At 29.5% G+C, this 26,111-nt stretch overlaps 1 protein-coding gene across 5 annotated transcripts; it reads left to right on the top strand.

Moving 5' to 3' along the window:
* The first annotated feature begins 1,325 nt into the window (after window positions 1-1,325).
* LOC130672527 (trans-acting T-cell-specific transcription factor GATA-3-like) lies at window positions 1,326-24,601 on the top strand. Of its 5 annotated transcripts, none has more exons than XM_057477189.1 (8): window positions 1,326-1,604; window positions 12,196-12,677; window positions 13,008-13,590; window positions 13,660-14,199; window positions 17,044-17,166; window positions 22,036-22,174; window positions 23,393-23,552; window positions 24,053-24,598. In XM_057477189.1, the coding sequence occupies exons 2-8, from the start codon at window positions 12,202-12,204 to the stop codon at window positions 24,147-24,149; spliced, it is 2,118 nt and encodes a 705-aa protein (XP_057333172.1). In that variant the 5' UTR covers window positions 1,326-1,604; window positions 12,196-12,201; the 3' UTR covers window positions 24,150-24,598. The 5 variants fall into 5 exon arrangements, with proteins under 5 accessions (XP_057333172.1, XP_057333173.1, XP_057333174.1 ...); XM_057477188.1 differs by lacking the exon at window positions 1,326-1,604 and adding an exon at window positions 11,524-11,698; XM_057477190.1 differs by lacking the exons at window positions 1,326-1,604; window positions 23,393-23,552 and adding an exon at window positions 11,522-11,698 and having other exon boundaries at window positions 22,036-22,185; window positions 24,053-24,601.
* Window positions 24,602-26,111: the final 1,510 nt, after the last annotated feature.

The raw sequence follows: 26,111 nt of genomic DNA, 5'->3' as shown, positions 1-26,111 counted from the left end.
AGAATAATTCAACATATATATAGATATGTTTACATGAATATAAAAATAATAAAGGCGGTTGAGTTACCGAGACTTTTTTTTTATGACGTCGTTAACGAGATCTTTATTAACGTTAAATAATTATTGACTATATAAAAACAGTTTTGTGTAATTACATATTTAAACTACAATAAACTAGTGTGGAGAGATTTATTGGAGTGTGAATTAAAAAGATCATAAAGAAGACACGTGTATACATTTGTGTCTTATGCAGCGTCTATATTACGATAAACAACTCATATTATTCTAAATAAATACTTTTTTTTTTTCAAATTTATATCGGAAAAATGAAAATTTTTAAATAATGCGAGTAATTGGCATTAAGATCTTAATAAATGTCGACTATTTGCGTGATATCTTAGAAATTTTGTCTGACTATTTTTTAGATAACGACCGGGGCACGACGGCCTGACTAATCAAGTAATTTCTTGTGGATTTTGATCAGCGGAGACTAATTACTTTATCTATTTTTCAATAATTGTGATCAAAAAAATTTTATTACATTAGATTTTCTGTCCCATTTTATCCCGGATATTTTTTGTTTATTTCTGAATCCCTATTAATCGCCAAATTACCAAAGTATCCTTGACAAATAATTTTTTTTTTTATCAGCCAATGTTGGGGGTGGGCCATCTCACCCCAAGTATTGCGCAGCGTTCAGAAGACTAAAAATTTATCAATCGTATAGAAAGTTGACTATGAAAAAAAAATTTTGTCAAATTTTTGGCGGTGGGCTGTCTTGCCCCGGTCTCTTGTAAAAAATCATTTCCCCAAATAAAAATATCAGTATTTGAAAGGGTCACAAAATTTGAGATTTCGCGCAATTTTTCAAATAAATTCTCCAATCGTATAAAAAAAAAATTTGAATTTCGAACTCCAAGACAGCGGGAAAATAAAAAAAATTAAAATTAAAAAATTTCGAGTCATCAAAAAAAAAGTAATTAAAAATAAAATTACAAATTTGCCCGCGAAAATTGAATTACCGGAAATAATTTGAATTTGGCGGTATATTTAAAAAATTATCTTTGAAATAAAAAAAATTTTTTTTTTAATCAGATCTAAATGTATACGATTTGATAATTATTTCAAAAGTTTAATTGGACACAAAAGTACTGAAGTCATTATTTAATAACTCGCTTGTATATATTTATCAAAAAATATGTAAAAAAAATATCCGAATTATAAAAAAAATTAAACATTAAATTTTAGTATATTTAAAAAAAAAAAAGTAAATAAAAAATATAAGAATCGCTACCTAGACGGCAGCATCGTCGTTTTATTAACACCTTGGATCACACCTGTGTCAAGTGGGCATTGCCGTCTACACTACAAACATACAGAAAACGCTGGCAGAGACTTTTTAGTCGTCTACAAACTAAGTTACAGGAATTTATAACGACCTAAAATTGTGTGTTCACATAAAAATTTTTTTTTGATCACCATAATTATAAAAGATACTTATCAAAAATCACCTCCGCTATCTGAGTGTAATTACAAAATTTTAAATCTATTTTTTTTTTTTTTTTTTTTTTTATAAATAAAAATTAATTATAATCAAAGCCAAGGTGAGTGAAATAATTTATAATTAAATTTAATATTAATATAAATTATAAATTCAATATTTACACTAACATTTATAAATATTTTCTCACATAAATTTTTAACTCAGTATATATTTAAACTCACGTGTTCAATTTATCAATTAATATAAATTATGTAATTAACAATAAATAATCAGTATGAAATATTTTACTTTTTATTATAAAAACCAAAAAAAAAAATGTCTTTTTTCAATACCACGTGACTCCAAGTAATTAAATTTCATTAATAGATTTGTTAATGATCCTTCCATTAGCCGGAGTCGCAAAAGCAATTTTTTATTTAATATATAAAAAATCCTATATATTTAGGTCATATATTTTTTTCAATGTCTTTAAATTCATATTTATTATATAAATGTAAATATTAATTATAAAAATAATTATTATTATTTTCGGTTATTAAATTTTACAGTGGTACCACGTATCAAAAGTTCATCTTAAGCATAATATATATTTATATATATATATATATATACATATATATTTAACATTGAACGACACACTGTTGGTTGAACCTGCGTGTTAAATTTAAATTCAACATTCTCGTACAATAATATAATGCGCGATCATTTTTTTCGAAGGGGGCCAGACGTTACATATACTCTATATATATATAATATTTAATATTAAGTATATATAAAGTGGGATTTCGTTGGTTATTAAACGTAATATAAAATTTCTTAATATTTCTACACTACAAGTTGCCAAGCTGTTTAAGAAAACACTTTACTTTGTCACACACATTTTTTTTTTACTGACTCCCGCGACTAAATATTAATCCGTTCACCTGATGGTACACTTATGAGTAAACTTTATTACACACAATTTTTTTTTCTATTATATACAGAAGTAAACGATCACTTTGGCCCACAAACTAGGTTACAAAAACTAAAAGTATTTTTGAAACATTTGAAAATTTCAAAATCGCGAGCATATGTGATTGATTTTTGAAAATATGTGGAATTGAGTTATATAATTTTATGTTATAAATTTGTACACGCAGCGGTAACAACTTTTTATGAAATTTATTAAAGACGTTTGGAAATGAACGTTCAGGTATACGTCTGATTTGAAACTATCCGTCGACCAGAAAGACGTGCGATAGCCCTCATCACCCAGATAATATTTTATTAATCATTAAACACATATTACCGTTGCTGTATATATAAGATAATGAAGAATAATATCAGGCAATAGCGATAATAATGTTTGTTATTCATTAATTATTATTGATTTTATTTAAATATTCCATAATAGATGTACACATATATATGTGTGGATATATAATATTTATGTGTGTGAATGTTATTATTTTTTTGTTAGATTTAATCGTATTAATTTGAATTATTAGTTATTAATCTTCGGATATTTACGATAATTGCCGTCGGACGGTATGCGAATGTCAGGGTAATTGTAGCGTATTAATATATATATATATGTATATTGCTTCAAATGAAATATTAATATTCAAAATGGGTGGATTAATATATTTATATATTTTCTCTTTTGCCTATAGGCGACCAATAATTTTTTTTTATGATAAATAAGTCATGAAATTTTTTTTTTTATCGGAGTAATTGAAGAGGTAAATTGCTCTTAGACTAATTAAGTATTTTATAAATCACTTATGAATTGCTTCTTAATTAATTTATCGAATTAATGAGATTTGGGGAATCTATTATCACGAGAAGATATGATAGCTAATAAGTTATTAATTGTGAAAAAAAAAATTATGTTTTGAAGAGAAAGAGATAGACAAGTTGGCGGTATGCGCAGCAACTCAAAAATTTTGAATTTTTTTTGCCAGTAGTTTATTTGAACTCGTACAAATTTTTTTCCGTTGATGAATTAACATCAATTTTGGCGTAATTTTGAAAATTGAAAATAAAGCAAGTCTAGGAAGACAAAGACAAATTTAAATTCTTTTTATGATAAATCAAAAACATATTTTAAAATATGAACAAAATTTTCTAAACATGAATAAGTGAAATGAGTGAATATTCACTAATTCTGAGTGCCGACCGAACCACTTTTTGAAATTAGTGGTTCGGTGTGCACTTGGAATTTGTGAATATTCACTTATTTTCACTTATTTATGTTTTGAGAGAACATTTGGTTTTAATTTGGTTTTGACTGTTGTCTTACTCAGTACCGATTTACGCCAACGAAGTCAAATTCAAGTCACGTTGTCTTGGATTTGACTTAATTGACTTACATTTTTGATTCGAATCGAAGTCAAACTGGACTTGAATTTGACTTAAATTTAAATCATTTAAGTTGAATTCAAGTCAACGTGGCCTTAATTTGATTTAGTTTACTTAAAGTTTTAAGTTAAAAAAGTCAAAATCAAATTATTTTTTGACCTGGGGTAGAAGTAAAAATCTTTTTATAAAATTAAGTCTTGTATTGCTCTAAATATCTTTATATAAAATATATTTAGTAATGTTTTATAGTTAATGCAGCAAATTTGTTGTGTAAAAAAAAATTTGTTAATTAAATTTTTAAAGAACTTTATAAATTTTTTCCATAATATTCCGAAAAACTAAAAGAATTAAATAAACATTTTTGAACTAAAAAAAGACTAAAATTTTTAATCCAATCAATTTTCATATTAATATTCAATAAAATATATAACACTTTTATATAATAATTATTTGATTTTTACTTAAAACATAAAATACTCACATATGGTCGTGATGTATATATTAATAAATACATATCGAATGTTTGTGCATTAATATAATAAATCATTAATAAATTTCATTACACAGACTAGTTACTGTGAAATATAAAATACATATATATATATATAAAACACTTAAATACTATTAATATTTATTTATACATACGTACATGTCTCTATGTATTTTCGGTTTCTCAAAAAGAAAAAAAAAATTACATACATTAAATACGTATGATTTAAGTAATTACTAATAGTCAAAGATCACTATATATTGAATATATTTTAGTTTTTAATGCTTAAATTTCTAATTACTTATTAAAACACCGCGTAGTATTGAAATATTATTTGTCCGTAAAGCTATTATGATCGAAAGATAAGTAATGCCTCGTGTACTTACAGTGACGTCTTGTCATTGGATAATTAAACGGTTTTGGACACTCGAGTAAATATATTAATGCCCGTAGGTATTCGAATTACCGTTTACATTTTTTTTTCAATATTCAGTTTTTAAGTGTTTTTAATGAGTTCTTTTAATAATTTAAACTTTTTTTTTCCAACGTACAAAAAAATAAATACCATTTATACCCTAAGTCCAAGTCGTCACTATTTATTCATCTGTATTTTTATTTATCTTTCTCATTCTATATATATATATATATATATATATATATATATATATATATATATATATATATATATATATATATATATATATATATATATATATATATTTCAAAAAGGAATATATTAAATCAAATTTTTTTTTACCGTATTTCTTATAAATTATTGAATATACTTATTGATACTTTTCAGTTTTAAGCTTCAAGTATCAAAATTAGGTTTTCAAAATTTTTCACTGCGTATATATTAGTCGGTCACTAAAATTTTCAATTGAATTTGTGAAGATTTTGAATAAAATATATTTTATAAAGAAATATGTCAATTAAATATATTTGGGTTGTAAATAAATTTTAAGATTTTGATAAAAAAGAAAAAATAATTTTGAATTGAGATCAAATTTTTCGGTATTTTTTATCTAGATCTACGAAAGGGTCAATGAATTTAGACAGCAACATATCTTTGATATATATCAGATATTTTCGAATGTAAAATATTTTTCTTGTACGGAAAAAATTTATTTTGCTACGTGACCCACAGCCAAAAAAAGAAAAATTGTAAAAACTCCAAATTTCGATTTTTAAAAAAATCTAGGCATCACATTAAATAAATATGAGCAAAATATTGGTTCTCAGAAGAGACTTGCTGATGGTAATAAGTCTATAAATTTGAAATTTCAAAAGTTAGATCTACGATTTAATCAGATCTCATTATTAATCCAAATTTGATTTTCTCAAATTTCCGTATTGTTTATTTTTTCTTTTTATTTTGAAATAAAATAAAAGACAAATTTTATAAATTCTATCAAAAAAAAAAATTACATAGACCGTCTATTTACAAAATAACTCCCCATACGAAAAAAATATATATCCGGATATATCTGGGCAAATCTAAATATATGAGACTTATATTTATATATATATTATATATATGTTGCATATATGCGACATATTCCAGATTTGCCCAGATATATCCGGATATATATTTTTTTCGTATGGGTCGTAGACAAAATTTCGCCAAAATTTGTACAGAATTTGCAATAGTCTGATTTTACTGCTCCCTTATATTTATTTTGTACTCAAAAAGAATTCTACTCTAAATATTCTTAAAATTTAACACTCTAGGGTATTCGTAATATATATAAATTAAAAAAAAGTTATATTTTATAGACATTAAATGTACTAAGAATAAGTTATAAAATAAAATTTTCTTGGCTTTATTTACTCAAACAAGACACTTCTCGTAATATTATTAATCATGTTATACACGGACAAAATACACATCTATACATATTTATACATACATACATACATATATATATTATAAATCGTCATACGTTCAAATCCCTAGTATTGTAAATTTTAGTGCAATTACGTTGTAAAATAAACGTCTCATAAAATCTTTTTAAAACTACATAAACCCACATAAAACACTCAACACACATTCAAAGACTCATCACCTCTTTGTCTCTTAAATTAATTTCAATTAAAAAAAAAAAAATTCTTGTTAACTTTATCAAAAAAAAAGTAACATTTTTTTTTTCAATAAAAAAAATTTTCCTGTCAATTAAATTATTTTATTATTTTACGTATTAAAACTGATTGTTATCTATAATCGCGATTACTGAGAAATTCCGTAGAATAAGTTCTTGGACTTTAGTCCTACAAATACGATCATCGATCAATACATTACATATATTTATATATATAAAAAATAAATTTATTTAAAAGAATAATTATTTTACAAAGAATCGATATTTATTTGCTGATATCTTGATCCACTTGAAGATCTTAAAAATGAGAAAGACAATTTTAACTTTTTGTCTCTTATTTTCTTCCATATATATAAATATATATATATGTTTATATTAACTTAAGACGTTTTGTTGACAAGTATCTTCATGATAACGGGACACTTTTTTTTTTTTAACCATTTACTAGATCGTAGATAAACCCGATGATGTAACCGTTGGCTTTTAATTATTACAATAATTAATAATTAATTTTAACTGAAATTTTCTTTTTATTTTCAAATTAATTTTCTTATTAATTATCATTAAAATTCACTTAAGAACAATAAAGTAAATTTTTAAACCTGTCAAAATAATTTTCACTCACTTATTTAAATATTTAAATTTATCAATTATCGTCGCGGTTATTTTACAGATTTTTTTTTTAGAATGATATTTATCTTGTTGTTCGAAGTGAAATATTATGAGTAATTCAAAAATTTATACGGTAATTTTGTGTATAATAAGTAGGGTTGTAAGCACATATGGCCGCTGTGACTCGACTGAAATAATCATTTTAGCAGATACTTTGCTAATGTAATGATGCAGTTTTATCTCATATATTATCATGGGAAACGAGATAAATTGCGATAGTGTGTCGCTTATTTTGACAACACTCAGGCTCACTCCCGACCTATCATCGGCGCCTATCAGCCCTCATATCTTTTTAGAAAAAATATTTCAATAACAAAACCCACTCGGGCACCACGAGATTTACACCCAATTTACTCAATTAATTAATTACTGTCTTCGATTGATTACAATTCATTTTTATCTACTCAAAAATTTTTTCATTTTACCTTAAATTTATTAGACAATTTTTTTTCGCGCGCGATTACCCCAATTAAAAAAAAAAATTCCTCTGTTTAGCCGACTTATTTTACCCCAAGTACTCCATACGTTTTTTATAATTTATAGAAAAGTCAAAACGCTAATGAAAATTAATTTTTTTTTGTCGCTCATTTTGCTCAAGGTATTAATTAAATTTTAAGATGAGTTTTGTTGAAATTTACATGAAGCACAACAATGCACACCATGGAATAAAACCTCATGATTTTAAAATTTAAATATTTATTTTAGAAATTAAAATTAAAATTCTTTAAATTCCTTCTAAAGTTTTCCCTATTGTTAGTGGCTGTGATTTTTAAGCTTTGATTTATTTTAGTAGTCATACTAAATACGTCATACTTTATGAACATAAATGAGTCGTTATTATTATTTAACTACTGTAGTTAGGTTAGTCAGTATTATGAATCAGAGACGGCTTCGTGTTAAATAGAGAGTGAAAAATTATGTTGAGAAACATTTTTTTGTTTACTATCGCTGCGGGTGTGCCAAATATTGGTGAGTCATTGCACCCGAGGGTGTGCAATGACGAAGTTATTCGGGTGATGTTTATTTTTTCTTACACGGGGATACGTGTAGACAAAATGGCGGCTCGTGATGCCTGATGGCTGGAAATCGGCGAGAGAGAATATAAAAAGTACATTTATATATAGATGTACCGGGTTTTTTTAAAAACTACAACACTGTTATCTCTTTAACGCCGTTTGGCTTGCAACTTTATCATTAAATAAATAACGTACCCCTCTGCAGCGCTTAACTCTGTGTCAATCACCAGAGACTTTAATAAATTTTTTTATTTTTTTCTCACTTTACATCCCTCGTAATTTATAGTTTGCTTTTTATTTCTATTTCTATTTTTATCTTCAAAATTGTTTCATGTTTTTTGCACTAATTCATTTATTAATTTATTTATATTTTCATATTTTATTCCGTAATATAAATTATGGTTAAAAAAATATAACGATTCTCTATTCTGATTTTTTTTATTTAAATTTTTTAGACTAAAAAAATAGAGTTCAATTTTTTTATTAAATTAATTTAATGCCGATGTCAATAAAAATATAAAATTGATCCGCAGAATTTTTCAGTCGATACAAAATCTCAGCCATAAATTTAACTGCTCGATAAACTAATCCTCTAGATAATTCGTATAAAAAAATAAATATAAAACTGCAAGCTCAAATATTTGATACTTTGGGTACAGGTGTAAGTCTTGATATATTTTTGATATTTTTTTATGCGAATTATTAAATTTTTCTTACTTTATACAGATTAAAATTTAAAAATCTTTAAATATTTTAGAAGTTACTGTGAAAATTTTTTAAACGGAATTCACGTGATGCTTCGCGGTTGAGGTATGCAATCAAAATTTTGTATTAAGAGTGACTACAACACATATAAGTGAAATATTGTTCAGTTATAACTGAAAAGAATTCATGGAGATCCCTTTGCAGTGAAATTTACTTCGAAAGAGAATTTATTTTAATATTAAAACTCCGAATCGGAGTGAATGCGGACTTAAATAAAATCCGCGTTACTCCAAAATTATTCCGCTCAAAAAAAAAAAATCCCTATTCATTCCGTAGGCGGAATGATTTTTTTGAAGACTTCGGAAGTTCGAGTTACAGAGTGAATTTCAATTGAGATAAAATCTGGATTCACTCCTGATTTTTTACAGTGTACGTCTGTCTACTCTTAAAATTTATCAAGATCCAATATAAGGTACTGGTGGGTAATAAGGCCTAGCTAAGGGAGATTTTGAATAGAATCGAAAATACTGCATTTAATTATCGAAATGTATCATTAATCTTTATTTCAATACATTAGCCATAAAATATAATGAAGTAATGGTAATTTTTACCATAAACAAACAAAAAATTAAACTTTTACAAAAACCATACGAATAGGCCTTATTTTACTACGATAGGGCAATAAGGCCTACGGGTTAAACAAACTGTAATAGTTAAATTGTACTTAATTAAATTGGTATTAGAGATAAATCATCACTGAAATTTAGCAACAACACTTTTTAAGAGTCAGAAGACTAGATTGTTTTTTAAAATTTCTTCTGCGCTACGACAGCATATGACGGATGATGAAATATAGAAGACAGGGAACGTGGTATCGGGACTGTATAAACTTGTCGTAACATACCCCGAGTCAAAAAACAAAGTCTAGTTTAATTCTCAAAAGCCTCAATTCCTTTGATGTTTTATTTACCAACCAGAAAGTAACTCTACTTTAGTACTACTAAAAATCCTTAATGTGAACTATCAGGTCTAAATGCGAATAATTTATCGATTTTAAATAATAATTAAAGGCTCAATATCTTCAACGAATGAAAAGTTATATTTCGGACTTTGAAAAATTTTAGATAGAAAAGGGAGGAGAGAGAATACGTCAAATGAGACTTTTGAGCTTCAAATGTGGATAAAATTATTCCTGTATGTTTTGAGTATTTTGAGGCTCTCATCCAGATCATGTTATTCCAGTTTAGTCCTCAAAGTGGTAGAATGGGTCGTAACTACTACTTTGAGGACTAAACTAGGATAACTTTCTATACTGTTATCAATCTTAAAATTCTAATTTGATCCTTAAAAACCTCATTGAGAATTATGAGATTTGAATCCGGATTTGTTTTTCGACTCGGGATCTCTATGCAAGACCCTTCTACTAGAGTAGCCTTTAGCGGAGGCGATTATTTTAAATATCATTTCTGTCACTTAGTCCTTATTACCCGACAGGCCTTATTACCCGCGAGGCCTTATTACCCGCGAGTACCTTATTTCGTTTTCAATCCGTCATTTTATTAGAACAAAGGACGAGATTATGCGAAAATAGAATCATAGCGTAAAAATACAAATCAATAGAACCACTTTCAATTTGGCTGTTACTAGATTTTGGAACTGGCTAATCACACACTGAAAAAAATTTCGGAGTGAAGATGAATTAAATCCTGAGTGATGCGTAGCGAATGACTATTTCTTCATTTGATCCCCCCGAAGTGAAATTCACTCCGAAGGGGAGTTTATTTCAATATTAAAACTTTGAATCGGAGTGAATGTGGATTGAAATTGACTCTAATTCACTCCTTTAAAAAGACAAGCTCCCTATTTATTCCGTATGCCAAGTAATTTTTTCTAAAATTCGGAACTCCCGATTTTACAGCGTAAAGTTGTACTGCTTGACTATTTTTACTAAACTCTCTTAAATATAAAATAGTGAAATTAGTGACTATTCACTATTTGCTAGTGAAAAGTATATCACTAATTCAAATAGTGGTATACTTTGTACTAGCAATAAGTGACTATTCACTGCCAAATAGTGATTTTCACTAATTCGTTTTTAGAGAGAACCTTTATTCCAAAATCAACTAAATTACTATTCCTATCAAAAACTAATTAAAATTTTTCTATCGGCGGGAAACATAAAGTACATATTTTTCCATAAAAATAATTTCTTTTCCCGCATCTCTATAAAACCACCAGACATCAGAACTACCGACTTTTATGTTCACCGGGCAGTTAATCAGCAATAAAGTCTACTGACCAATAGAAATAACGGTGGGGACGGTATCCAATCAGCACTGTCACGACTTTAGCTCCCGTGCAACCATTCGTCCTATTCTCTCTCTCATTCAAAACCCCAACCTTTCTCCGTCCAGCTCTCAGATATCAGACTCCTGTCATCAGTAATCTCTACCAGCCATCAATAATCATCATCATCGATCACCGATCCCACACAGACGCAAACTCACTCCAATAAAACAATAGTCACTGCAAACTAAACAGAGAAGGCATCACCGTTTAACTTTTAAGATGAGTTCAGTTGACACGCGACCACCACGACCACTTCCACCTCCACGGGCAGCACCTCCACCCCCACCTTCGTAACTCTTCATTATCTCCTCTCACCTTTTTTCAAACTTCGTCACTTACTCCAAGCTCTTCAGGTTCTCCGTCAGTCACCATCAGATTGCCGACGTAAACTCATCGGTCTATCGGGATCCGATTTACCCTCACTCGCTTACGTCTTTTATATCGAACCAGTCCATTAATTTTAAATAAATAACCGTGTGTTTGTTAAACAATAAGCAACTCGATGCGTCACGCAACTATTGAGGTAAATAATTAATTTTTTTAATTACCGTGTAGTGAAAAAATTCAAATCTCCCGGGATATAAAAATTTTTTTTCAGTTTTTATATTTGCCACTATCACTATTATTATTATCCGTCTTTTTATGGAGACAAAAAGATTTAGAAATAAAAATAAAAAAGTCAATTAGTGAATATTGAGCGGCGGAAGTTAAAGTTTGACATTGTCGAGCGGAAGTGACGCGTTCTTTAGCAAATAAACCGACGTTGGTCTTGAACAATTTTTTTCTTATGACGGACAAGGTGTGTCGTCATATATATACACATTTATACATTTTATGTGGACATATATATCAATATAAGTGTGCGCTGTGTGTTTTGTGTAAACTTAAGTCGCGTGTCTTTTTTTTTAAATTTTTTCTAATCCACTTTCTAGCAAAAGCTGAAAAATTTTGGCGGCTGAATTTAAAATTTTGATTTAAAAAAATATGAAATGTAATTTTGAATATTTAAATATTTTTTAGGATACGATGAAGGAGAATTCGCTGAAGCAGGAAACAAAAAATGATTGGGAGGCGCGTCATCCTGAAGAAACTTCCCCGCAGATTCCGCGGACGGCTGAAGAACAGGCCGGAGCTGGAAGTCCTGTCAATGGACCGACGATCGTTACGACGACACGTCGGCACGTCAGGACGATTACCACCACTGGACATATTACTGAAACTATTGCCGAAGACTCCGAGCCCTCGCCAGTTTCTAGTCCTGGGGAAAATAAAACGAATCATAAGATAATTCATCAGCAGCAACAAACTGCAGATCATCAACATAATGAACAAACTTCTCATTATCAAGAACAATCTTATATACATTTGCCGGCTGATAACAACAGTACGGACAGTAATCAGCATCAGCAGGTTGTTTATTCTAATAATGGGAATGAGTTACAAGTTGAGACACAGAATTCCGATGGTCATCCTATTACTTTGTCACTCAAAGAACCACCAAAGTAAGTTTTTTTATTGCTAATTGTAGTTCATTACTCCAGTACATGAAGTTTAAAATGGGCCTAGTAAAATATTTAATCATGAGTGATTGTGTTAAAAATTTGACGGATGACTTTCTGTAAATTGGGGTGAAATTTTTTCAATAATTTGAATCAAAATTTGGATGTTTTTTATTTTTACTCACACGGAAAAAGGAGCAGGGGAAGAATGACAGCTTTTAGTGCAAAAACAGGACCCTCGTATAAAAAAACTTGACATATAGTTTGCACTGTATCAATTGCATTGCTAAGAAATTGTTGACATTTATCCAACTAATGATTAATCATTTTCAGATACATAACAGCAGAAAGACCAGAAGTAGATCGCGTGTACGTATATTCAGAGGGAACAGACGGCCGAAAAATCCCAATGCTTGTCCAAGTCCAGCGAATGCAAGAAGATCTCCGTCGTCAGCAGCAGCATCATCACCACCACCACCATCACCATCCTCAGTCACACCGTTTCAGTCCCCATGAAAACGGCCAAGTGAACAGCAGATACGAGTCACCCAGTTCCGAAGACTTCGAACCCAGTGTCTCGATGTCTCAATCGGGATCAACGGTCTTAGGGTCGCCTGCTTCTTATTCGACGCCCGTTGAAGTCGTCCGGACGACGCAGCACCAATTAGTCCCGACAGGTTATTCGGAGGCAGCGATTAAGTATGACGTTGCTGCAGCAGTTGCCGCAGCGTCTGAAAGCATAAAAACGAGTAGTACTTACACGACTTTAGAGACTGTTCCATTGCCACCATCACAGGCCGTACAATATGCCCAGTATGTTCCTGATAGTTTTCAGCACAGCAACAGTTACGGCTATGCCAAACCGGAAATAGCTTACCTGAACTATCCGGGAGGACATTCCAATAGAAATTCTGAGGTAACTATCAAGTAAAAGATAAAACTTATCAACAAATTGGCCCGTTTATTTACTCTATATTGATCTTAGGTTGAAGCACCTTCTGGAGTTTACATAAAAAGTGATCCTACGCTGTCTTCCTCGTCACTAATCGGCAGTGGAAGAACGACACAGTTGTATCATGAACAACCGGGTTCACCGGGATCACAAGTTACGATTTACGGATCAGCTGGCACGCCGACATTCCAGTATGTCAAGCAAACTGGAGAAACATTTTGGCAACCAGCTGGTTCAGCATCACCACCGACTCTCGAGTATGTACAGGGTTACCCAGGTGTTGCGACTATTTCGGCAACCGATTCCGCAGGTCTTATGTACAACGGCGGCGGTTATGTTACGGCGAGCAATGGATCCTCACCCTGGGCGAGTTTGCAAGATGAAGCTTTTGATGGCTCTGTTATGACTGAAACAAAAGAGTGCGTTAATTGTGCAGCTAATATGACGACACTGTGGAGAAGAGATGGAACTGGACACTTTCTATGTAATACGTGTAAAATTTATAACAAACCTAATGGGGCGAATAGAGCTACGATGAGATATAATTCTAAGATGAAACAAACTATAGCTGCGGTGAGTTTATTTTATTTTGTTTTCTGTTTTTCATGATTCTATACTGTAAAAAAATTTTCAAGAGTAAACGCGATCTCTAAAAATGAATCAGTGAAAAATACTGTAAGTCAGTGAATATTCACCGCGAATCAGTCCCAACCCATACTGAAAAAATATATATCTGGATATATCCGGGCAAATCTGGAATATATTACATACATGCAACATATATGTAACATATTCCAGATTTGCCCGGATATATATTTTTTTCGTATGGGAAGTATGATTCAATCAGTGATATATTTGGGACTTGTTCGTGGTGAATATTCACTGATTGGAGTACTTTTCACTGATTCATTTTAGGAGAACAGATAAAATTCGAGGTAAATTTGGAACCAAGCGAAGCAGATGATTTTTTACTGACCAAATTTTCTCATCAGAGTGAAATTCACTCCGAAAAGAAGTTTATTTTAACATCCTGTGATAAATTCATCATATATGATCGTATATAAAAATTGGCCACATGGATCCTATATATGATTCATATATGGAACATATATGAAAATTAGCCTTTTATGCACTATATATAGATCATATATTTCATATATGAAAATTGGTTATTTATGAAGCATATATGTAATCTATATATGCTTCATAAATAGATAATTTTCACATGTTTTATATATGAAGCATATGTGATTCCTATATGATCTATATATGGAGCATATATAATCTATATATGCTTCCTTAGTAATAAATTTTTATATATAGAGTATATTTGATCTGTATATGCTTCATAAAAATAGATCACTTTTATATGTTTCATATATGAAACATATGCAATTCAAATACGGAGCATATATGATCTATATATACTTCATAAATGGCTAATGTTGAAGCATTTTTTATATATGTACTCTATATATAGACATATATGATTCATTTTTCACGGGATTAAAATTACGGATCGGAAAAAATTCGGATTAAAATAAAATTCACATAACTTCTCTGAAAAAACCTCCTTGTTTATTTTGTACACAGAGAGTCTTTTATTCAAAACTCTGAAACTCCCGGTTTTTCACAGTGTATCTATACTTATTACGAAATTTTAATTTATAATAGAACAGTTTCTTGTAAATCTTCTTAATCTATTAAATTGTTTCTAAAAATTCCATCTAAAAAATACCTTTTTTGAAAATGTCACTGAAAATAAAGTCAAATCTCAAAATTTTACGGTGAAAATTTTCGATTTATGTAAAAATATAGACCACTATATAATTAGAAAAAAATTAGTAGCATTTACGTAAATGAATTACAAGGGATCCCTAACTTGAGTACAAAATCGGTTTGAGCCTAAGTGTTCTATTGTCATTTAAATACATTATCATCACCTTTTAAATATTTGCCTCTCTAAACATGAATAAGTGAAATAAGTGAATATTTACTAATTCTGAGTGCCAACCGAACCACTTCTTGAAATTAGTGAATATTCACTTATTTTCACTAATTCATGTTTAGAGAGGCAAATATTTAAAAAGTAATTAAGGTATGCCATGTATTTAAATGACAATAAAATACTTAGGTGTTTCAAATTAAAACAATTCGATTTATTACACTCAAACTGTCCCAAAAAAATAATTTGAAAGCCATTAAAAATCATTTTCCCTTTTGTGTAAAAAAAATTTATTTCTCACTTATATTTCTACACAAATTACAGCTTATTTTCTTTAGATCATAAGGAATTAGTACACTAAGTACGATACAGTCTATGTAAAAATGAAGACGTAGAAAATATCCTGGATATGACAAAGTCTTAGGCAAATAACCGTAAAGGTCACAATAAGTGCTTAAATCATAAAGTGATTCATGTATATTTACAGCTTATAAGCCTAATTCACTACACTATAAAAAGAACCCGGGGTAAGTTTGGGCAGTGTAGGTGTTAAATTTCAAAACCGAAGGTGTAAATATTCTTTACCGGTGTTAAAATATTTTCCGGTGTTGAAAATATTTTACTTTGTGAATATTTTTACTTACTCGATCACTACAGTTAGATAGTATTTTTATTAATTAATTAAATTATTGGTGATAGAAATGGCGGGCGTAGAATTGGGTAATTTTTAAATAAATAATTATTTAAATAAGAACACAGCAAAATAATAATTTTCAGAAAACTTTTATATTTTTTTACATGCAATACATTTTTTTTTCTAATTTCTATACGTAGAATTTTTTTTACACCGATGTAACACCGGTATTTTAACACCGCCTACACCGATGTTATTTAATTTTAACACCGCGTGGTGTTAAATTGAGCCCATTTTCAACGCCGCTTTTTTAACAGTGCAACTAAAAAAAAAAATTTAATTACATTTTATTAAAATAATTCGAAAATTTGTGATCCAATTAAATGTCGCAGGTTCCGGATATTGTTCGGCTAAAAAAAAAGTGTCCAGTTATAAAATCTATTTAGCTGATACCGAAAAAATTGTCCATCGTTAAACGAGGCCACGGGTATTTGTGCTGATAAGAGTCCGCGTTATGGACGCTTAGGGTTTAGCCTCTCTCGACTTGTACTATAATACTCGACTACACGACTTCGATATTAAGTAATGTTTGTGCTCTCGAGAACGCTTGTTATCTCAAACCAGAGCAAATAACAAAGGTCGGGACGCGGCGGGTGTTGTTTGCTCTAGTTTACTTACCTGACGGGACCGCCCATTATTTTATTTTATTTATTTTTTTTAGTCCTCAAACTCTTCAAACAATTAAACAATTTTAATTGTTGACGAGGGACTGGAAGTGTTAGGGGATTCAATCACGGAAATGTCTTAGCAAATAATAAATTATTTATTATTATTTCAGAGTGGACGAAGAGCCGGGATACAATGCGCAAATTGTAATACAAGTAATACAACGTTATGGCGGAGGAATAATAATGGAGAACCTGTTTGTAATGCATGTGGACTCTATTATAAACTTCACAATGTAAGTATACATATAAATATTATTTTGTTTAATTTTTTTGTTGGGTTTGTAGTCAAGTCTTATGAAAAATATAAATCCGTTTGTTTTTTAAATAATTTTTATATGTTATAAAAACTTATGCAAACAAAGTTCGTTGAACTTTATGACATTTATTTATGGTTTTATTCCATCTACGTTTTCTTTGTTTTAGTCTTTAGTCTTTCTGTTTTTCTTTTTTTTTTTTTTTTTTTTTTTTTATTTAAGGCTCTTGTATTCTTAGCGCAGGTTTAAGTGTCATTTCCTCTATACATACTTTTAATATTATTATTATTATTATTATCATTATATTAGACTTTAAAAAGAACGATGTTAAAAATGGACTCAATTTAACACCGGTGTAGGAGGTATAACTTTGCGGTGTTAAATCGGTGTGAAAAAAAATTCCACGTATAAAAATTAGAAAAAAAAAATGTGTAATGTATACACGGAAAGATTGGAACCTCACTGGTTACTGTTTTGCACCTGACTCAGTACGGTGCTGGAAAAAAATGCTCGATTGTGGTGCATGACCACACTGATTACTATGCAGAACCTGACTGAGTGATATGCGCACACGACTTAATCAGGACTCGCACAGTAATCAGGGTGGTGCTGCACCATAATCGAACATTTTTTTTCCAGCACCGTACTGAGTCGGATGCAGAACAGTAACCAGTCGGGTTTCAATCTTTCTGTGTAAAAAAATATAAAAATTGAATGAATATTATCTGGGGAAATTTAAAATTTGCTATGTACTTATGTACATAATTATTTATGTTTTACGTAATTTATTTAAAAATTATACAATTTTACGCCCACCGTTTCAATCACGAATAATTTAATTAATCAATAAAAACACTATTTAACTGTGTGATCGAGATAAGTAAGTCGAGCAAGTAAAAATATTCACAGAGTAAAAAATATTTTCACCACCGAAAAATATTTTAACACCGTGAAATTTTTTAACATCGGTAAAGAAGATTTACACCTTCCGCGGTGTTATTATAACACCGTGGAAGGTGTTGAAATTTAACACTAAAAATTTTAAAACCTACATCGCTTGAACTTACCCCGGTTTTTTTTAGTGTATTATTATTATGTTTTTTTTTTAATATTGAAAAAGGGTTGCAGGGAAACAAACAAAAAAATTTATGATCATTATTTTTGACACCTCTCAAACCTGTGATATTCTAGACATTTTCTTATTTTTTTTTCTTATTTTAACTGAGGACTGAGATTCAGTTCCGTTTATTTATTTTCCATCTTAATGTAATTTCCGGTTGACAGGTTACTAAAATATACAAGGACGGAAATGATGAAAAAAGTGAGTCATTTGTAACTATCGTAAAATCAAACGGTTTTTGAGGCTTTCATGACAATTGTGTCATGTGTAATCAAATTATATATATATAGATTTTATATTTATATATGTATGCGAATTCTTGAGATAAGTTTTTATTAGTAAAAATACGCCACTTTAATATCTTTTGATTGAAGCGATAAAATATTCCATTTTTTGATAGCTCTATTTATAAAAATAATTGATTGATTGATTGACGTTTAATGAACTTTTACCATGAAAATATAAAAACTCGATTCAGGAAATTATGAATAATTATAGACCGTTTATTTATCTATTAGATAATTTTGACTTTAATAATTGTACATACAATCGATGAAATATTTCAATTGATAAATTTATTTACTATTTTTATCTAGCACGTGGTGATTGTTTTGTAATAACCAACAATAATATTATTGTTTTTATCATCATAAATCATTTGTAATAAAATTTATCTTAATTAATAGAAGTAACTGAGATTTTTTTGTACAGTAGTAAATTACCGACGGAATTTCCCATATTTAAACTTTTTTTCTATTTGATATACCGGAGTAATTAAAATTAAAATCTATCATTGTCATCATCGCCTCTTACTAATCCATAGTAAAAAATTTTCGGAGTGAACTCAGATTATATCCGTAGTAAAATTTACCGAAAGTAGTAATTTTTAAAATTACTACTTAAACCTTAAAAAACTACAAGACACTTGTCAAAAAAATGCATCTGTTATTAATTTTTTATGTTCTACTCCATAATATTTACTGAGATTCGGTCTAGGCGCGCTGTTGATGAGAATCTGAGTATTCTTTACTTACATTTTTTTTCCGTGTGAATAATAACGCAAATTATTGTTTAACTTGTTATTTATTGATACAGAGATAATAGTAATACGAGTTCACAAATGATTAATTAATTGACACATACTTGAATAATTATAATTATGATTTGACAGACAATAAAGTGTTAGTCTGACAGACAAAATTATCAGAATGATAATAATAGTTGCCGAAGTGAGGCGAAAAAAATTTTTCGATCGTAAAGCACACTGATGCTTCGCATCATTAGTCGTGCAAAACAGAATTTAAATTTGAAACTCCAACTGCACTGAAAAAAAAGTTTTTTTCCACCTAGAAAATTTTTCCCTCCCGTAAAGAACCTGGTATTCTAGTTTTTAAAATACCAAAGTTTTTTTCCCACACTAATAAGTATTCTGATTGCTAAAAAACTCGGTTTCCTTCTCAGCAAAATACCAAAATAAAAAATATGGCTGACTTAACCTCACTCAGTTGACACATATTTAAGTAATGTTTATTTTACTACAAGCCTTTTTTTAATAATATTAAATTAACTACTAATTTTAAAAGTTGTATTTATAATAAAATTACTGGAAAATTTAATTTCTATAAAATGTAGTGATTAGGATGTAATTATAATTACTGCGGTTGCTATGGTAACGCAGCATTAAGTTTTAGCTCTAGAAAAAACTTAGGTATTCTCAGGGGAAAAATACCAGTTTTTTAATATTAAGAAACTTATACTGGATATTAAAATACTCTGATAATAGTATATTACACATCGAGGGAAGTAAAGTAAGAAATGTCTCAGATCACATGTAATTGTTGGCCGAGGCGAAGCCGAGGTCAACAAACATGTGATCTGAGGCTTTCTTGTTTACTTCCCGAGGAGTGTATGCTATTTTTCTCCTCGACGGAGGCGGAAAGCGGCAACTTCGTTTTGCACAGCGGGACGAAAGTTGACGCTTTCCGCCCGTCGAGGAGAAAAAATATTTTGTATCCTGGGAGGAAAAAAACTTTTTTTTCAGTGTGATGCTTGGTGCTGAAAGGTTTTGGCTCAACTGAAAAACAGAAAAGTATTAGTTATAACTCAGTACTCTGGGTACTCGGTACGCTCCCACTTATTGCATATTTTAAGGGTCAAGGAGTAGGGGGAAGGGTCATTATCAGGTATAGGGGAGACCGGGGCAAGACGGCCCACCTAAGCAGGTTATTATTATTTGTGGCTCTTAACCATCAAGTCGATTTACTCTTGTCCAACTTGAACGCAATTCGGCAAAATTTTGGTGAAGCTCCTGAAAAAAAATTTTTTTTTTTGGGGCAAGACGGCCCCCTCCGAAAAAAAAAATGAAAAAAAAAAATTTTTTTTTTTTAATTGTAAAAAAATTTCCCGCGTAACAAATGTTTATATTTTTCTCTTTAACAACTGTATTTACTTTAATATTACTCGAAATAACCTTTTTTGATATAATACGAGTCATTTTTTCACTTCTGTAGAAAATTGATTATTGGTTTTTTTAACTTTTTCAAATGCTCTATTTTAATCCAAATCCATATAATTAACCAAAAAATGATATTTCTATTAAATTAATCATGACTAGGTTATAATACTATGAAATACATTTTCTTTTAGAATTTTTGAGTGGTTCATTTTGCCCCAAGTTTCACGTATCGGGCTAAAAATGAGTAAATAATCTAAATTTGTGATAATCAAAAGAAAACAAGAAAAAAAAAATTTTGGTTAATTTTTGAGGTGGGCCTTCTTGCCCCAGGTGGGCCGTCTTGCCCCGGTCTCCCCTACGAAAATGTGACGGTGCGATGTATTTTTCTAAATAAATCTAAATATTATTTCAACACAAATTAATGATGATAATTTACTATCTATGTTTCGCCGATAATAATTTAATCATTATTAAGTAAAATATAATTTCTTATTCATAAATGTAATCATTCATTACATCCAAAGCTTCTGTTACAATTGAAAAGTTTTATTGATCAATAAAATTATTATTTTTATTATCACTGTAATCAATACCGTTATCATTATAATTTTTTGCATTTAAATTATTATTAGAGTAAAAAGATAAGTATTTATTTTAGCGCCATAAGCACCAGGAAAATCGGGATAGTCGCGTATGTAACAAAATCTAAATATGACGTTTAAAATTATATAAAATAAAACAGGCTTATAACGGGTAGTCGAGAACAAAACTAAACGTACGGTAGTGGGAAGACTGAAATTACAAGAAAAATTTTCCGTACGTCTCCTAGACTAGGCTTATGACGAGTCGACTGTAATAGTATTAATAATAAATATATAAAAAAAATGTACTAAGAACTTTGTTACATGAGTTCATACTCATCAAAGAATATATATATATATATTGATAAAGATCTCAATAAGTAATCGTTGCTTATCACCCGCATATATTCTCTACCGATAACAATTCCACATATTGTTGGACTATTTTTTTTTGCAATGGGCAAAATTCACCGTCATATCTTACGATCGTTAAAAATATTTATAAATTAATTGAAAATGTAAACATGGAAAAATGGTAGACGATAAAACTGATAAATTATTTATATTTATATTTCATAAAGTTTTACAATCCCAATAATAATAATAATAATAATCATTATTGTTATTATTATTATTATTATTATTTATTAATTTAAAATTACAAAAAAAATAAAAATATTTTAAATTAACAGGTAAACAGGCCAATGAGCATGAAAAAAGATGGAATACAAACACGTAAAAGAAAACCAAAAAATCACTCAGGAATGTCTGGCGTATTGGCAGGACCAAGTGCTGGACTAAATAAATCCGAGATGAAACAAAATTTACTCGGTGAGTCTTTGGTGAGCAATATCTCTATATATTTATATATATATACACATATATATATATATATATATATACATATATAACTTTTATTATCGTCTATACAATCCGTTCTGATTGATCTACTTGGATAAGATAATATTTGTTTTATATATTTATTTTTTAAAATTTAATTAACTATATAAACTTGTTGATTTCAAATTCCCCGGATGGTAAAAAAATATTTAGTTAATAAATATATATATATATATATATATATATATATATATATATATATATATATATATATATATATATATATACTACTTATTTATCGAGCAATTAGGGGTAGAGATAGAGAAAGGGGGAGGGGGAATTTTTAAGTTAGTTTAAAAATGAGTTGTATTTCAATGATTCTGCTGTTAATATCTTCAATTTATTGCTCGAATTATATATATTTATATATATTTCAATGATGGCGGATAATTTGACGACATAAGGGAGGGCTGGACATACCATGTGCGAGTGATTGGATCAAATGATAGCGATTGGTCAGCGTAAAATGAATAAACGCGATAACTTATTTTATATCGAGTATTTTTCCTTGTATTTTTGCCGCGTAATATATATTTATATATATGTGTGGTATAGAAATTGCACGCTTGCGCGGCGAATTATCTCGCGCCGAAGTATGATGTGTGTACACAGAGAATAGAAGGGGCTAGTGGACAATAGTGTGGGGATAAACAATATAATAAAAGATATATGTATATATATAGGGACGGGAATCCCATCTGTTATATTTGGATTAAAATAATAAAATGATATAATAAATTATTGGCAAATATGAGGAGTGAGAAATACCGAAGTATTTTAAAAACAATTCTATCTTAGAAAATTGATTTTCGATGAAAAAGTTTACGAATTTTTACATTTATATTTGTCGGTGAGGGTACGGTGGAAAATCAAAAATTTCGACAGACATTCGCATGAGAAAAAATTCAAATTTTTATTCTTTCTCTAATTTCTTGATAACGTAGAGTCAAGTAGGGAAAGTGTGAGCTGTGGGTAAGAGTGCGCAAGCCCATGAATTTCACTCCGAAATGAATGTGTTTGCGCACATTTGCCACACATGACTCTAATGTCCATATATTTATATATACGTATACTTGTTTAATGATGTAGTTTTGCTCAATACGTTGGTAAATAAAAATTAGAATGATCGATGTAATGTAATGATTGCAGTGGATTCGAAGCTGCACTTGAACATGCTCACGAATAGGGGTGGGAGTGTTGAGAGGGTTGAAGACGATTACATGAATTCCATAACAACGCAATTGGGTCACGCGCACTCCCCCATCACATTACCCTCTGCTGCGGTATTGAATCGACAAACTAATCTTACGTAAGTTTTAGGTATTTCGAATTTTTCCGCCATCTTATTCAATCATTTTTTTAATCACTACCAAAAGTTGTAATATTCCTGTCATACGAACATGGTCTTTATCAAAAAATTTTGTATACTCTCTGATATCAAAAGTTTCTTGTCAAAAAATTAGTGTCACTTAGTTGCAATCAATTTGACGTCAACTCCACACTTTATAATTACTGGCTACAATTTGACATCAATTTTCCCAGAAAGTTGACTTCAATTTACTGCCGCAACTTGTCGCCGACACAAAAAACTTCCATCAAATTGGCGTCAATTTTTTGCTCACCAACTTACTGCATTTTACTTGACATTAAATTGCGGCAGTGAATTGACATCATCTTGAAGTCAATTTGGCTATTAAGGCTAATATGTAACAAAAAATATTTTTAATGACGTCAACAAACTATAGTCGTAATTTTGATACTTAACTTTCTTAAAAATTTATAATTAAAAATAATTTAATTTATTTACAGTGTGCCCCCATTAGAACCAATCACAATTAACAAAACTAGCGGGGATCTGACGGTGATAACATCAACATCGCTGGCTACTAATATCGACAGATCATGATAACTTAGTTTTCTACAAGTCGATAACATACTCATTGTCTCTCATACATTATATATATACATATATATATATATTTTAATAAAATAGCTGCTTTATCGACTGCTCCGTACCACTTACCAACGACAGCAACATCAGTCACTCAATCTTACCTACAAATAATAAAAAAAAAATTTTTTCGAACATATGAACACATAAATATGTATATATAACTACGTAAGTGTTACGCGACTGCTTGTATCCATTTTAATTTTTTTTAATCAATGAGATTCTACATATTGTATATAAATTTTATACATCCAAAGATTTATAATTAATTTATATATATATAACTACTTTATATATATATATGAATTATTTAGAGCAAAGAAAAAAATTTCGACTTTTTTTTTTTTGTCAATGGAATTATAATTATAATAATCAACTTATAAATTGTTTTAATAATTAGTTTTAAAATAACAATCTTAGATAAATGAGTCAATTAAATTTATACATATACATATAAATATAAAGTAAATAATTTGTACTATTTAATGACTAATAAAATTGTTTTGAGAAATATGTGAAATCAGTAATTGGCTTTTTTTTTTATTTACAAATAAAGTATGAGTATGAGAAGAAGTAAGAATAGGATGGGAAAGAGATGGAGGGTAAAAAGCGTTGAGTGATGAAGGGTAGGAAGGTAAGAGGAGAGTCCATCAGCCTAAAAGAGTCGGCTATCGTACCGGCCCCAAGAACGCTAAGGGCTATTCCATGTTAGCCAGTCTCGCCGCCAATTTTTTTTTTTTTATTTCGTTTTTTATTTTTTCTTCAGCTGGACGTTTCTCTTACGGCGCAAACGTGGCGCCGCCCTCTCACCACGATCCCTCTTCTTGGTCTTATTTATTTATTTTTTATCTTCCTTATATTACTTACATACATAGTAAATGTTTTTTTTTTTTTTATTTAAACTCGCGGGCAACACACGTTCACATGTGTATGATCCGGCAGCCAGCGGCTGAAAGATTCTCTTTCTCTACATTAGTCCTCTGCTGGGATGATCTCACTCCGACTTTTGCAGACTTAACTCAACCTGGACTAAGCTGAGGTATTATAATGTATCCCTACCGCGTGTATAATTTATCGCTTGCTGTAAAGAGATATACTTCGGACAATGTCGGACGAAAAATGATAATTGTTGAGAGAAGAGAAGGTAAAGTATCCGAGGTATTTGTTGTACGATACACATTATTTTTATTTTGCTCCATTTTACAATTTTATTATTATTTATGATCCAATTATGATTTTATTCAATGCATTAGATACTTGGGAAAAAATTATTTACGTCCAATTGATCGACTTAGATCTCAAGATTTTTTTAATTACAGATTGACTATAATTTTCATTGATCTAAAAGATCTATACTGGTTCAGGTAAATCTGGGATCTGATTTTTTTTTATCTATAAAGTTATGAAATTTTTGAAAAATAAAATTTTTAGTTTTTACTTTCAAGGTCCGATTTTTTTAGCTTTAGTCCTAAATAAATTTATTTAGATCTAAATATAGTTTAAAATTTGATCTATGGAGAAAAGTTAAGGGTATGAGTTTTGATGTTGGTTGAAAAAAAGTAACAATTAGTGATGTGAGACATAGAAATTCTATGAAAATTTTATAGATAATTGACCGATGAATTTTACTTGTCATTTTTTAAATTTAATGCCGGTTCCCGCGCTGATTTAATATTGTCCTGAAAATTATTTCATGAGAAATTAATTGGAAAATTTTGAACTCATTTCGGATCTAAATAGAGGCACAAAAAAGTTTTTGGTAATTTTTTTAAATTATTAAATTAACTGTTGTATGGAATGATGAAAATTGCGAAGTACACGGAGAAATTACTCTCGTTTAAAGCTACGGTGTCATAAAAAGCCGAGTTGGCCATCTGCAGAAATTGAAATAAACGCATGGAAAAATTACTATGGCCG

The sequence above is a fragment of the Microplitis mediator genome, chromosome 7 (genome assembly GCF_029852145.1).
Source record: "Microplitis mediator isolate UGA2020A chromosome 7, iyMicMedi2.1, whole genome shotgun sequence".
NCBI classification, from domain to species: Eukaryota; Metazoa; Arthropoda; class Insecta; order Hymenoptera; family Braconidae; genus Microplitis; species Microplitis mediator.
The sequence above is the reverse complement of the archived record's forward strand: the minus strand, read 5'-3'. Positions and strand labels throughout refer to the sequence as shown.